The sequence below is a fragment of the Zeus faber genome (assembly GCF_960531495.2).
Source record: "Zeus faber genome assembly, chromosome: 5".
Taxonomy (NCBI): domain Eukaryota; kingdom Metazoa; phylum Chordata; class Actinopteri; order Zeiformes; family Zeidae; genus Zeus; species Zeus faber.
The window spans coordinates 31,205,339-31,220,608 of record NC_137192.1 but is presented as its reverse complement, the minus strand read 5'-3'; the positions used below and the strand labels follow the sequence as shown (position 1 = coordinate 31,220,608).

General features: G+C 45.8%; 2 protein-coding genes across 2 annotated transcripts; both read right to left on the bottom strand.

Moving 5' to 3' along the window:
• Positions 1 to 16: 16 nt before the first annotated feature.
• Positions 17 to 6,295, bottom strand: slc6a14 (solute carrier family 6 member 14; the record flags this gene model as incomplete). The annotated part of the gene is made up of 16 exons (XM_080001122.1): positions 17 to 33; positions 651 to 711; positions 810 to 977; positions 2,017 to 2,126; positions 2,236 to 2,335; positions 2,457 to 2,575; positions 2,694 to 2,819; positions 2,934 to 3,026; positions 3,460 to 3,595; positions 3,709 to 3,849; positions 4,031 to 4,163; positions 4,283 to 4,385; positions 4,944 to 5,105; positions 5,393 to 5,524; positions 5,664 to 5,823; positions 6,230 to 6,295. 16 exons carry the CDS (start codon positions 6,293 to 6,295, stop codon positions 17 to 19), a joined length of 1,827 nt encoding a protein of 608 aa, XP_079857248.1.
• A 2,182-nt stretch (positions 6,296 to 8,477) lies between these two features.
• Positions 8,478 to 11,838, bottom strand: fmoda (fibromodulin a). Its single transcript, XM_080000072.1, has 6 exons — positions 11,792 to 11,838; positions 10,752 to 11,155; positions 10,544 to 10,666; positions 10,112 to 10,252; positions 9,734 to 10,001; positions 8,478 to 9,532 (listed from the first exon to the last, which is right to left on the bottom strand). The coding sequence occupies exons 2-6, from the start codon at positions 11,115 to 11,117 to the stop codon at positions 9,381 to 9,383; spliced, it is 1,050 nt and encodes a 349-aa protein (XP_079856198.1). The 5' UTR covers positions 11,118 to 11,155; positions 11,792 to 11,838; the 3' UTR covers positions 8,478 to 9,380.
• Between the last annotated feature and the right edge of the window lie 3,432 nt (positions 11,839 to 15,270).

Genomic DNA, 15,270 nt, shown 5'->3' with positions numbered 1-15,270 from the left:
TAATGGAAAGTCCCTTCTACAAGGCTTTGAGCTCTGTCAGGGGGTGTGTCAGACACAAAGCATCGCCTCCAGGCACCTCCTCCACTCCAAAAGTAAACTCTGATGCTCTAAATAAAAACCTTTTTGAGCAATAAGTACTTGAACAAATAGGAGTTGGTTTACACTGTAGGCATTATTCAACAACCTAGAAGTCATTTTAAATTTGAAAGAGTCATAACTTTCCTCACTTATATTTTTTATTATTAAGTCCACATTAGTCCTCTTTTTTTCTCATCCCTCTGATCAAGAATTCATGGTCAGTTCATGAATTAAAACCCAACATACCATAGTAGTGTTACGAGGCATATAGAACAGAAAGACGTACATGGTATTAATTATTTAATTACATTTATTAGAATTACAAACATTTAAGCTGGGCCAAGATGACGTTCCAACATAACATGGAGTGCTTCCATTCTTGTAAAAAGCTTTGCAACTATTCTAAAATACATTCCATTGTATTGTTAAAAAAAAAATGCAGCAAACAGGCAAGCATGGAAATAAAAGGACAAATTACAGACGGGAGACGGCGATAACATTCACATGACATTCGGTTACATTAATGACAGGGATGTTCCAGTTGCCAGAGCACCCTTCTGAGTAGCGCTCACCTCGGTGGACGTCCAGGTAGGGATGCCAGTCCACAGAGGGAGAGAACACAGACCTCACACGCTGGAGGGGAAAGGCGGGTCAGAGGCGTAAATGTTACAGACATTGTTTCACACTGGCATTCCCCAAATCAAACAAAGGACGCCGATACAAACACACACCTTGGAGAGGTCTCCCTGGGCTTGCATCAGTTTATGAACTGCGAGGAAGGGGATCCACAGGAGGCAGAAGATGGCCATACACCAGCCCAGGGCCAACCCCCAGGGGGGGTATTGTACCGTCCCGTAGGTGGGCGGTGTAAACGTCAGCAGAGACCATATGAGAATAATCTAAAGAAAAGAACAACAAGCCAATGTTTGAATGTTTTCTTATCTAAATCAACCCCCGGATACTGCAGGGTGCGCATACAGCCGACGAGGAAGGAAGGAATAGAGCCATTTAGTGGGGATGGAGCTTGAAGACACTGTTGCTTCCTGATCATGTGACGATATTGGAGCTGAAGTTGAGAGAGAGCAGTCGCTCATGGTTGTCAGGGGTACTGGTGAGGCAGACTACTGCCTTTTCCGTGTCTTTTTACTTTTGCATGCAAAGTGTATAGGGTGAGCAGACTGTGTAATCACGACGAGAATCAGTTTCGCAAGACACTATGCTACCGATGGCTCGCTTTGGGGGGGAGGGGTCTTGGGATCAACAGACACTGCATCGCTCAGACACTGTTCTGCCTGCTCTCCTCATGTAAATCTAAAAAGCCAAGCTCCTGTTAGGAACAAAGTCCTCAAGCTAGTTTTCTGTCACAACTGCTTGAATAAAAAAATGTTTAATCAGCTGATAAAAGAGCATGGTTCAAATATTTTGGGGAGGGGGGGTCTGACCCCCACAAAACAGGTAAAAATGACAGGGGGGGTCGAAACATTTGTATATCTTTCTTACCTGTAATCGTAAACATTACAATATATTTCCCATATTCCCACCTGGAAGAATCTTGTAATACGATTTCAGTCACCCCTAAAGTGGTACCATTACGCTGAGCATCGCGCTCCGCAGCGGAGGGCGTGGTCCGCAGCTCAGATCCGAGCGTTTTTTTTCCCCCAAACAAAGCAATTAAAAACCGTGTGTTTTTATTGAGGATTTATTTATTTTCCTTCATTTTCTAATTGAATGAAACAAAAAAAAAAGGAATAGGAGAGTCCTCGTCCACTACTTTTTGACTATTGTCCCAATTGACATAACCACCGATAAGCATTGCTTTTTTCTTCCTCGACAGGGTCCCCGGGACCCCGCCATCCCACTGCCTCAGACCTTCTTCCTTCCCCATTCTCCAGTAAAATCTTTCACAACAAAACATCCAGAGACAGACATTTGACTCACTACGATGATGGCGGGGGTGATGAAGTACCAACAGGCTCTCCACCACAACCAGAACCACACGCTCTTAGTTCCAATCATCATCTCTATGTCTTCAATGAAGCGGTTACCCCCTGTGTGGAGTTGGAAAGAGATGCGCGTGCAAATACACGAAAATTTAATTCTGTTCTTCACCCCTGGAGTTGCATACGTGACGTCAGTAACGGCCGCGTTTATATTTACCATAAATGTAGATAAAGCCAATGATCTCCAACACAGCAAGGATTAGCAGTACCCAGGAAGAAACGAACTGGTCCATTAAAGTCACCCAGTATATTCCTGCCTGTGGTTCATGCACGCACACACGCACGCACGCACACACACACACACACACACACACAGCAGGTTCATTAGTACAACTGGTCATTGGGGGTCACACCTTAATAAAGTCTTAGTAAACTTACCCTCGTCACACACGGGAGCCCGAGGAAAAACATGAGCGCACAGATGACCACAGAGCTTAAGGTGCGCCTCGATTTGAAGTATTTAGGGAAGGCGTCTTGCAAGCAGGTCGACACCACCTCTGACGCCAAAAGGGTTTGTCAAAGGGTTTGTTTGTCCAACGAAGGGAAAGACCAAAACATTCAGACAAATATGCAAATCGAATTGTAATTCCGAGAGGGAAGTAATATTAAACTCACCTATTCCTGCAAACTGAGTGTCCAGGCCCAGGGTGAAAAGCATAAGGAAGAACAAAATTGACCATAACGGAGCGAATGGAAGCTTCGCTAGAGCATCTGGATACACGATGAAGGCCAGGCCGAATCCTGCACGCAAAGGGGGAAAGCATGTCAGTGCTCATGCATCGGGCGTCGGAGGATGTGTTGTGTTGTTTGTATGAAAATAAATATATATGAGAAATGAATAGAGGTCTGTCTGACCTCCCTGGGCAACCTCGTGAACTGGCTTCCCATAGACGTGAGCCATGTGACCCAAAATAGAGAAGATGGTAAAGCCGGCAAACACACTCGTTGCTGAAAGAAAGAGACAACAAAGAGAGAAAAGAAGGAAATCTGTGTGAGGGTCCCATGTGAGATTCGGATGTGTTCGGGAACTGCTCAAGTACTAATATTAAAACATAAAACATATTCTGCTACTGCACAGCGCGGGATTATGTTGAAATTTAAAAGCTTGACGACTCAACGTTAGTGATCTAACGGCGATCTAAAATGGAGCTCCAAATTTCAGTATTCATACCGAGACAGAACTTTGAAAATGATTATAATATTACATTTTTGTGGAGAGCTGTGCTTATATTTACTATCACAAGTCATTTGTAATCTCTGAGGTGGTATCACTTCAGGACTGCACCCTGCCTTCTCCAAGCCAGTCGACAGACAAATAAATGCATTTTCTAGCATTTTAAATGACAGCAGTAGTCAAGAGGAGCTGGTGCCGTGCTTGTACCACAGTTAGTGAACGTTACAACCATCGTGTCCAGCAGCAAGTTGTTGTGGAACCTGCTGTAGGACGACAGCGCCGTGACGCCGCCGAACGCGATGGACAGCGAATAGAAGGTCTGAGTTGCTGCGTCTCTCCACACCTAAAAACAAAAACAAAACAAAAAAATAAGGAGGTGGGGAAAAAAAGCCCAAAAGGACGTGGGTTTGCAGCAGTTTCATTAAAACCAGGATTCCCCCCCCGACCCCCCCTGACCTCTGCCTCCACCAGTTTGGTCAGGTTGGATTGGGATCCGATGTAAAACTGGAGTCCAATTCCGGCGCCTTCCAGCGTCACTCCCCTGATCAGCAGGATGGCCAACACCACATAAGGGAAGGTGGCCGTGAAGTAAACGACCTGGGGAGAGGAGGGGAAGCTTGCGTGTGTCCTTTCCGAGTCGTTTAGAGAAACAACACTGAGGAACGACTAATGACGACCCGAGGGGTTGATTTGAGCGGGCCACGGCAGGGTGAAAGCAAATAAGGCCGCTGAAACAGGAACGGGTGCGTATTTACCGAGGAACCAAAGTCTGCCTTACTTTCCCCGACGACTTGATGCCTCTGAAGAGCACGGCGGCGATGAGGACGGAGCTGAGCAGCAGACAGAGCGCCAGCTGCCACACGATCGGCCCCGTTTCGTGGAGGCCGCTCGATCGATGCAGCACCGCGCGACTGGGGCGGAGGGAGAGGGGGGTGAATACGGTGCGACGCCCACCGCCTGACTCCGGGGGAGCGCCGGGAGGCGGGCGTCGGTGGCGATGTACTTGCTTGCGCGTGTTAGTGATTCTTACTCCCAGTACTGCTCACTGGGGCTGTCCTCGAGGCCGGACGGGAGGCACGAGCCGTTTCCTGTTGTCCGGTTGAACGCCGGGAGGGCGGTGGCGTTGTGCCTCTCTGTCGCGGCGGAGGTGACCCGGAAATCAAACACACGGGAAAAGCCGTTGCATAACAGAGGGCGTAAACAGGCGCAGGCTCGAAAACTTTAGACATTCTAAAATCGATCAGGGTGTTGAAGTGCGAAAGGCCAAAACTCCACGGCACTCGACACCAGGAGCACAGGCCTTCCTCACAGGACCGAAATGTATTCACATGGCGTCTGTTTCCTTTTGTTGTGACTGATGGGCCACCAGGGCCCCTGCACCCGAAACCACAGCAGAGAGGCGGGGCGCGATCGGTATCGATAGTTTCTCAGGCCGTAAAACTGCCCTGATAGCCTATTTATTTATTTATTTATTTATTTATTTATTTTCAACCAAATCAAATGATTAAAAAACACATTGTACTTCGTATAAATACATTATATACACGATTTGTATTTGAAGTGCCTTGCTGGGAGGAGAGACAGGTCATATTGCAGGTCTTCCTTCATAAAACGAGTCTAATTCTAGTGCGTTTGACTGGATCGCCATTCCCAAGCGGTATCAGACGACCATCTTAAAAAAAAAGAAGGACCTAGAGGCGTGAGGCTGCAGTTTGCGCCCGCCCAGCTGGTGTAGCTGCTCCACGGAAGCGGGGACTGGAAGGACGCAAAGAAGTAATGCAGGCTGTAGGACATGATGACGTTGTAGTAAATGGAAACGATTCCGTTCACGGCCACCGTGGCGACCCCGACACCTGCAGAGGGGAGAGGCGGAGCCACAGTCACACTCACCTTTGAGGGATTGGGGATTTTAATGAGCAAATCAAATCATAAGTATTTATTCTGTGGCTATAGACTTAAATTTGGCTGGTACCTTTGGTTCTGGTTCATGAACTGTTGAGAGATGTGAGGGTGTTGAGTTGTTGAGATATTTTTAAATAGCTGCTATTTTGGTGTCATGGATGACTAACTAAGCGTAGATAAAGTGTTTTATTGGGGATGTGAACATAACTTGTGGTCTCACATGAACGCAGTGTCTTACCCTGGAGCGCTGGCACCGCCCTCCACACGTTGATCGGGCCCTGGCTGCAGAACTGACCCATGGCACTTTCCAGAAAATAAAGAGGAATACCGGCCACCATCAGCATGATAAAATAGGGAATGAGGAAGGCGCCTAGTTCCAAAGGAGGCATCCGGGCGAGGAGAGGACAGCAGAACAGAAGCAGACGTTTCAAAAATCTGTAGCTTTTTTTCTCCTTTTGTTCGGAGCCGTGTGATTTATGAAATGTGAGTTTCATACACGGGATACTCACCACCGCCATTTTTATAAGTTAAATATGGAAATCTCCAAATATTTCCTATGCCGACAGCGAAGCCGATCATGGAGAGGAGATACTCTTTCTTGTTGGTCCAATTCCCACGAGCAGTGTTCTCATCCTCATCCTCCTTGTCCCCGTGTTTGACCGGTGGGTCCTGTTTGATATGACACGGATGAAGCAGTCATTCATGTTCATCATTCACAAAATAATTATAAAAATAATAAAAAATAATTTTAAATAATTACATTTCACATTTAAGATGAATTACAGCCGACAGGCAATTCATTGAAATACAGAAGTGTTTTTTCTCCTAAAATGAGTTCACATTCACATAATTACATAATGCACCCAGTGAAATACTGTCTAATACACCCAGTCTAATACACCCACGCCCACACATTTTGTTTTGATGACGCCTATAAATAATCTGTTGAGGTTAATACGTTTTTTATTTTTTATTTTTTTATATTATAGATAAGCATCTGCTCCAATGGCCCCAATGGAACAACACAAACAACATCATCCAGAGAGAAGCAAAAAGCTGCATTTTCTTTTCCTACCTGGTCATCAAGAGCTGGATTTGTGACTACTAGGTCACTCAAACTGTCACATTCGTATGTCTTCATTGTCGTGGCCGACTGATTTGGCCCCAAAGACACTGAACAGGTTTACTGAAAGGTTCTTTACACACTAATAACAAGAGGATCCGGTTTCCAGCCAATCACTGTGCGTTTCCATATATGGGCACAAGGGAGGGGGCTGGGAAAAGTCTGTGAGCGCATCCCACACTCACCTGTCAGGTTAGAGAAAAAGATCCATCGTGGAGGTCATCTGTTCAATTAGACAAGTTTATTCATTTTTTCACCTGTAACTCAGAGGTCACTATTTTTCATGTAAAGTTAAAGAATATTTGACGAATATGCAGTGATGGATGATGATGATGATGATAATAATAATAATAATAATAATAATAATAATAAATAAAATATAACATATATATTAAATATATCAATTATACACATATATAACACAAATACATAACATAAAATTAAAAATATAAATAATATATATAAAGGGTATGTGAGGCATCTAATTTGATTGAAAAAAAGGTTGTTCTTCTGGTCTTATTGTCAAGAATATCTGTTGTTTATTTGGTGTCTGCTGAAAAGGAATTGAGCACTTAAAGACATAATATGTTTATGAAGGAACAGGGTATTTTCAGCTTAGTGCTTGATTTCTATTCATTCCACAATGAAAAGCACTAAGTCAGTGACATTGCCTAATATATTGTCCATTACAATTTTACATTTTCAAATTTGCACCAAAAAGCAGTTAAGGGATGGCAAGTAACACAATACAAGTACTAGTGTTGAGTGGAGAAGAAAAACACTTCAATGTATTGCAACTACAGAGAAATGCAATTAGTTAATTAAAAAAACAAAACTAAAAATGTCTCTATATAGGCCCATTAGCCTTTTGTCTGACACATTTAAAGGGTGGAAATGCGAACAGCAGACAGTGTAGGTGTGCGTCTGCGGCCATGATCAAGGGATTTCCCATCAGATTTGAGGCAGCGTCTGCGTGCAAAAACCTGTTTTGCCGCTCAACACTGTTGATTCTTCATTTAGCTAAGCTGGGGATCAGAGTGTCTGTGTTTGAGATGCCCTCTGCGGTGAAATGCACCAAGAAAAGAATGTTTCTGTGTTTCTCTCCTATTCGCCAACATATACATGCATGGCTGCAGGCCTGGACAGGGACAATCATTGATTTTGGTACATCCATGGGCATTGATTTGGCGCACAACAGGAAGTGATGTCACATTAAGCATAGGGTAGTGTAGTATATGTACTGTATATACATGAACCCTTCCAAAAGTGTGTATACGAGTTCCACACACAGTTTATGCTTTACCTTATGTCTCCAAACAAGTTACGGTTAAAATAAATGGGTCGGATTAGGATGTTGACTTGGCAGACTCCAATTTGGTGCGTGTGGTTTTTGGAGCCATTATGCTCAATTACATGCCACCGCGACAGGGTCACCATAAGAACACATGTATGTGAGCAAGTGGAATGACAAGTGCTGGGATGAGTAGTGCCATGGAGACTAAACCAAAATTCCCTGCGCTGCCGAACCTCTCATTTAAGGATCATTTAACCTGATGATGCAGTGCAACTCATCCCTGACACACTGGCAGAATCTCTGTCACACGCACGCACACGCACACGCAAACGCACACACACACACACACACACACACACACACACACACACACGCACAAAGACAATTATCTTAACCACCGCTGTCTGGATGGTTAAATGACATTTGGCTTGTGCGCATTACATTTTGTGAGAATGCCAAGAAATTCCAACAAAAAAAAATTATCCATTGCACTGTGACACTTTTGGGACAGCGCAATTACCCCTATTGTAGACTGTAATTGTTCAAGTTAGACCAATGTTGTTGATCAAATGTTGTTGATCAATGTCATTCATTTATTCAGGAGAATAAATAAATCACTTTGTCTCATATTTGGATAAACTTCCAATTCCCCACAATTTGACAACATTGAGATGGATGTGGCTGCCGCTATTAGAATGGTAATAACACTAGACGATGGTTCTGTTCTTGTGTCTTCTTTGTAACTTTGTTAAACAACATTAATTTTTCTAATGCCCCAGCACGAATCCTCAGTTTACCCTTGGGTGATGAAATACAGCACGACCAGCAATCTGAAGAGCTAGATGGTATCATGAGGGAATAAAAACAAAAGCGTGGGGCGGGGGGGAGAAATCTTTATTTATTTTTTTCCTGCAAACACGCATTTAGAACAATGAAAATTATCGCTTTGAAGATCAATCCATGCATTACATAAACCAAATAGACTACATCATACCTACATACATAAAGCCTCCTTCATGTCCTCTACTTTACCAGTAAGGTTAGGTCTAAGGAGACAGTTTTCATGTCATGTTAAAATTGAAATTTAATTCTAAGGTAATTTTTCAAGCACTGCCATCTTACAAGAAAGGTAGATTGGTTGTACACAATTAGATATTTGTGTTGTGAAGCTCAAGAAAAAAAACCCCCACATCTTCAGTACTGGTTAACACAGAAATATAATTTTCACAGCATTCAATTGCGATAAAGCATAATGTAGTTGTACCTGTACTTGGACTTAATTGTAGGCGGTGGTGTGATAAACCTTGCATAATAATATTCTGCTGCTATGACAACTACTGAAAGGCGCAACATTACCAACGATAGAAAAAGTTTTGTTTTGTCGGTACCACAGGCAGTGGTAGGCGGAAAAATAGTAAAAATACAGAATTAACAAATAGCCTCTGATCCGCACAACAAGATCCAAGTCAATTCACATTGATTTAGAATATTATGAAAAGAAAATCAATAATTGCTTATGTAGTATCTTATATAGCTGATATACCATATCACAAATGTAGCTTTGATTGTCCTGACTTACTGGGGAGCTATGACAACATTTAAACTCGACCTTTTTCTTCATGTGAGTCCCTACGTTGTCAAAATGAAAGCACAACATGCACATCTGCTGCCCCCTGCTGGTGACATGGAATAGTATCATAAAAGTTACACTGCTGTGCTCTGGCATCAACACGTTGACGTATAGTGGACAGACATAGATGGACAGACAGACAGACAAACAGACAGACAGACAGACAGGCAGACGGACACTTAGACCTCTATGGTGGACGCCTGACGCAGGCAAAGGGCCGATTCGGACGGAATGTCCTGACGACTGATCTCATTCCCGTCCAGACGCAGAGTCCTCAGCTGGGAGAAGTTGCTGATGTCCACAGCGCTGCAGAAACTACCCAGACTAAACTCTGCAGCGGCGACAGACAGAGCACAGAGTTCACACATTGTAGAGAAGCCGCACAATGGACGATGTAAAACCCATGGGAGACAAATGCAGTGTATGCTCAGCAATTCAATTTCCTGGGACAAATGTTTTTTTATTTTTATTTATTTTTTTTACCAAGATTCTTAACTGCCGAACTGTATTGCATAATACCTGCATGTCTCACCTTTGATCTGATTGGCTTGCAAATACAGATGCTGCAGGGTGGTGCTGACCCGAGGAATCCGTTCCAGTTTGTTGAAGCTGAGATCCAGCTCCACCAGTCCAGACACATTGAAGGTGTTGGGAGGAATCCCCTTGTCTGTTAGCTGGTTGTGGGCCATGCGGATGTACTGGAGCTGTGTGAATCGGGCCAGGAAGTCCTCGGGAAGGGAATCGATGGAGTTGGACTCCACGTAGAGCTGGTGGAGATATTCGGGTAGAGCCTCTGGAATCTGGCGTCAATAAACACCGCATTAGAGGGCGTGTTACCGATTTTAATTATCTCAAATTACTCCAGTAAGTATGTGCGTATGCATGCTCACATCAGACATCACCATGCTACCTTCTTCAACTTATTTCCACTGATATCCAGCAGAATGAGGGATTTCAGTCCCTTCAGCGCGGTGCCCATGTCGGTCACAGCGTTGTCATGGAGATGCAGGATGGTGAGGTTGTCCATTCCCCCAAGCTCCACAGATGTTACCTAGGCAATAATGAGAACCACTTCATGTCCATTACTTCTATTGCTCAACAGAAGCCAACAGGGGCAGGATATACACACAGATGGATTATGAAGTAAAGGACCCCAGGGCACAGATGCCTTCGCGGGCCCCCCTCCCACTTTGTGGCCTACGTATGGACATTTGCTTAGCCTCGGAGGTCATTGTTCCATGACCTCTGGGAGTAGTACGTAGACGTTCTGAGGGCCATGCCTTGGGGCCCCCGGGCCTGTGTGTACATCATCTACACTAAAGCCAGACTGTCTGAACCTTACCTTGTCCACTCTGTTGTGATCGAGTCTCAGGTCCCGCAGGGAACGAGGGAGGCTGGGAGGAATGCGGGTCAGATTATTGTGCTGCAGATAAAGACGCTCCAGGTCCTGCATCTTGGAAAAGGCCTGCGGGTACACACAAATTTCAGAGCAGGCGAAGCTAGAAAAAGCATTTGTAGACTTTAGATTTACGGGAATCTAACGGAGTTACCTGCTCGCCAATGGCGTCAGAGGTCAGAAGATTGTGGTGCATCATGAGCCACACCAAATTAGTGGCATTGACCAGAGATGAGTCAGGCACGGCTTTAATGGCGTTGTTTTGCAGGTACAAGTACTTCATGCGGGAGGGAATGGCCGGCACGGCCGTGAGACCCCGCCCGTCGCAGTACATGGCCACGGGGAAGGTTGGGGGGCAGTCGCACTCGTCCGGACAGTCCCCTCCCGCGGCGTCGGCCCGCAGGAAGCCGGCATGGTAGCCCTGGCTGCGGGGGCCGTACAGCCAGGCGAAGGGGTCCTGTCTGTGGGATAGGCCCGGGGGCACGAGGGCGGCCAGCAGGAGCAAGCACACGGCACGCATGGTCCCCGCCACACAGCCGCACTGGAATCTCTGTTAACCTACGCAGAGAGAGGAACAAGGTGATTACAATTCGAAACAGCTCAGTCATCTCTCTGGTGAAATTTAACATAACATTAAAATAGATAAAAGCCCCGTTAAAGAGGGCTATATTGACCGTATTTTAGCCTTTTCGATTATGAAAGAATGAAACTCCTACGAGCGGAGCTCAAGGCAAGTTGCCACCGCAAACGCAAGAGAAGTTGTTGAATCCAGGACTTCTGTGTTTGTTGCCGCGGAGAGGAAATGCGGGAGGAGTTGTACTTCAATCCTCAGGGATCCGGATAAAAAGGCATAAAAAAGAAGAATAGCTCAATTATAGTCAGCTTTGTAGATGCTTCTCACAAAAGCCGCATCAATGGTGGACAGGGAGTGTTGAATAATTAACGCTTCACTCTTCACAGAAGCAAAACACCAGTGGGGAAAAAAAAAAAAACATTCCTTCATGTCTTTCTTTTGATGTTTCATCCCAAAGAATAAGCAGAACAAACTACTGTACTGACACACACACACACACACACACACACACACACACACACACACACACACACACACACACACACACACACACACACACACACACACACACACACACACACACACACACACACACACACACACACACACACACACCCTACCTGTTCAGACAGTCTCTCTCCTCTTCCCCTCAATCTCTCCAGCAGTCTGTTCAGGACTGAGAGGGACCGTGCCAAACCCTGGGTATAAAATGTGTCCCCACCCACACCCCCCAGCTGTAGGATTTTTCCCCCTTCCCCCTCTCCAGCCCCCCCCACACACACACACACACACACTCCATCCCCTTAACCCCCCATCAAATCTCTGTCTCACTCCCCTTCCCCATGCTTGATTTTGGTTTTCCCGCCCTCTTCGCCATCCTGCAGCCTGTTCTGTTCATCCAGGCACCGCCCAGGGCCACGCCCCGACTAGAGCCCCCCCCCCAAAAAATCCCTTTCATCCCTAAAGTGGGCGCTGTGAGCTTGCCCGGGCCTGTGGCCGTAAAAGGATTGCTCCCATCTGCGTGCAGCCGACACAAACCCTCCCGGATGATCTCCCGTGGCTCTCCGCGGAGTTTACGCTCACGTCCAGCTCACGTCACATTTTTGGGCCCTGATCCCGGATGGTCAGCGTGGGGCTCGGTCCAAAAAAGAATATGACTCTGAAGGTGCCCGAGTCGAATCGTCTAATGATAACGGCCACGCTAGTGTTTGAAGGAAAACAGTTAATGGGGTGACGCTTTAATTTGCGGAGGTGCCACGAGGCATGGGAACGATTTGGAAGGAGCGGAAGGGGGAGCCAAGTGACGCTGATTGCATCATGGACCGAGGCCACGGCGTCCCGGGCTGTGAAGAACCAAATCTCCACAACTGGAACAAAATAGGAATAGTGCAGCTATGAATCACTCCACATTATGCCTCCGTTGGTCTACTCAATACTCAGCACATAACTTTGTGGTCCTTGTATTTAGCAATATCCAAATGGATGGCAACAATTCAACTCTTTTCTCACCATTCTCGAGTGTCAAGGAGCGAGTTCACGTTGTTGGGAACGGGGGATCTTCCTCCCTTCCTCGCCAACGCCACGTAAATGGTCAAATGAAAACACGCGTCACGCTCTTATGCCCTCCGTCTGGTCGGAGCGTCAGCCCCTTCCAAACAAAGCCTCCTACCTCCCAAACAGACCCTCCAAATTTTTTTTTTCCCGTCGTTCACAATTTCATACGGCTCTCTTTGTCCTTCTGCGTCCTTCAAGGGTGAGGCTTTGTTTTGAAATTGGGAGCAGAACAGGATCGGATAAAGTTGCTTCAGGCGGAGTGGGCAAACCCTGACCGCCAGGAGATTTCGAACATAGCCGTCGGTGCGACCGCGCCCCGGTGATGGTTCTTCATCTCGCTTGTCCTCCCAACGCACCTCGCCGGGCTCCCCGTCCGTCCGAGCCGCGGGGCCTGGGACGCCAGAGTGTTTGGATTCCTGCCGAGTGACCTTTCTGCAGGTTAACTACCTGCCTTTACCGCTGCTCCGACACGGCGATGTAAAAGGCTGCGTGACGCCTTTGCAGCACAACATCAAAGCCCTGCTCGTCGAGGCGTCCGTACGCACGTGTGTGTGTGTGTGTGTGTGTGTGTGTGTGTATGACGTGATAAACAGCGGTACATCTGAAGACACAGATTGATCGAGAGTTGTGAGGGTTGACATTTAGAACGTGGGGAATTGATTTCTCGACTTCAAAGCGAAGGGGCTCACATGGCCTGTGGAATGTGGAGCCCCCCTCCACCACGGTCCTGTCTGGGTCGGCAGCGGGGATCAGGGGATCAGGGGATCACAGGCTGCTTCTCTCATCTCTGCCCACCGTCCACGCCAATGTCCAGCTTGTGGTTCTAATTGACTTTTTTCTTTTCTTTTCGTTTCAGGTCAATCAACCGCAGTCGCTTTTGTGGATTTATTCGAGTCGAACAACATTCCAATGGAAGTTCCGGTTGAATGCCTTTGTCTTTAGAAAGGAGGGCCAGGGCCAGGAAGGGTAGAGCTCCTGCATTGGAAGGAAATTGGGGCCCCATCGGGAAGGCACGGCCTTCAGGGCGGTTGTGTCCCGAGAGAAGGTTGTTCCGAGATCCATACGGCCGTGAAAAGATTCCAAAGACAGAGGCAGAGGATGAGGAAAAGAAGATGATCTTTATCCCCATCTCGTTTCCAAGGACCATGAAATTACAGTAAATGGCAAAAATGAAAAAACAAAAAATCAAAAACAAGCTGCTGAATATAAACATTGAAATTAGTGAAATTAGTGAAATGAGTCGTGGTTTTATTGAGGACAATTCTTCACATTTTCAGACAATATTTTAAAATCAGGCAAAAGATGGTAAATATATCTTGACACATAAAAATGGCAAAAGATCACTTAGTTAAAAAAACACAGTCTTCCATTTACTAATAACATACAAAGTATTTAGGTATTAAAATCCTCATGAAGAAATTTCATTCAAATTATTTTCACACACATTTCCTCAGTGAAATCCTAGTTGTAAAGCAACAGAGCTACTGGTGGAACTGAGCAGTTTGGAGCTCTGGGCTCCGGACAGACTGTCTCCTTTAGGTAATCTAAACCACAGCACCCCAGGGTAGAAAGGGCAGTATAAACCATGCAGTATGGGAAGCAGATGTCTTTCAATCACACACACACACACACACACGCACGCACGCACACACGCACACACGCACACCTTCACAAACACACACACACACACTCAGATATAGACAAAATGGTTGGAACAAGCAAACCACTGTCAACCGAAAAGTACCAAACAACATTATTTCCACAGTGTCTCAACATGAAGTGACATGTTGCACACACACATACATACTTAACACGCCACTTTGCATAATAACATAATGTGACACCGAAAAAGAAGTTTGTCAAATGGGGCCGTCTAGCCTCAGTGAAAAAGCAATTACAATTATAGCTGCTTCCAATTCTGAAAAATAATGTTGTCACTTCAGGACGGGAGGAAGGCGGTGAGGATGTCAGCCTTCCCCTCGCTCTGAATCTTGTTACAGCCGAGTTTCTCCCTTAAAAAACACCTGGAACCACCTTGAGCCATTGCATTTTAATTAAAGGCTTTTCCTCATTGGCTGCATCTGCGAACTCATTGCACATAGACAACATTCTTTTTCCCTTATTTTGCGAATTGGTTATGTTTGGTTATGTTGCCTCCTTTCCAAAACATGTCCACAAAGCCCTTCCGGCCTCTAAGCCCCTCCCATCGCCGGCCTCCCTGATTGCTAACAGATTTATTTATTCTTTTGAACTCCTATAAAACTTAAAAGAAAGAAATTGCTGCCTGCTGCAGTTGGATTGGACGCCAGGAGGCTGCCGTTGGGGAGGTCAGGGGAGGTGTGTCGTGAAGTATTAAAGCAAAATAAGAACACGGGCTTGAAAAGCGACGTTCAAGATAATCGTCAATCCTGGGCAGTTGTGACCGCACCCGCTTCTGGAGGAATTTGACCTTCTCCCCTCAGGATGGAGGTGCAGGTTCCCCAGGGAACAGTTCCACAGATAAACAAATGGTTTCCTTCAATGCTCGTGCAATAAATATACTTAG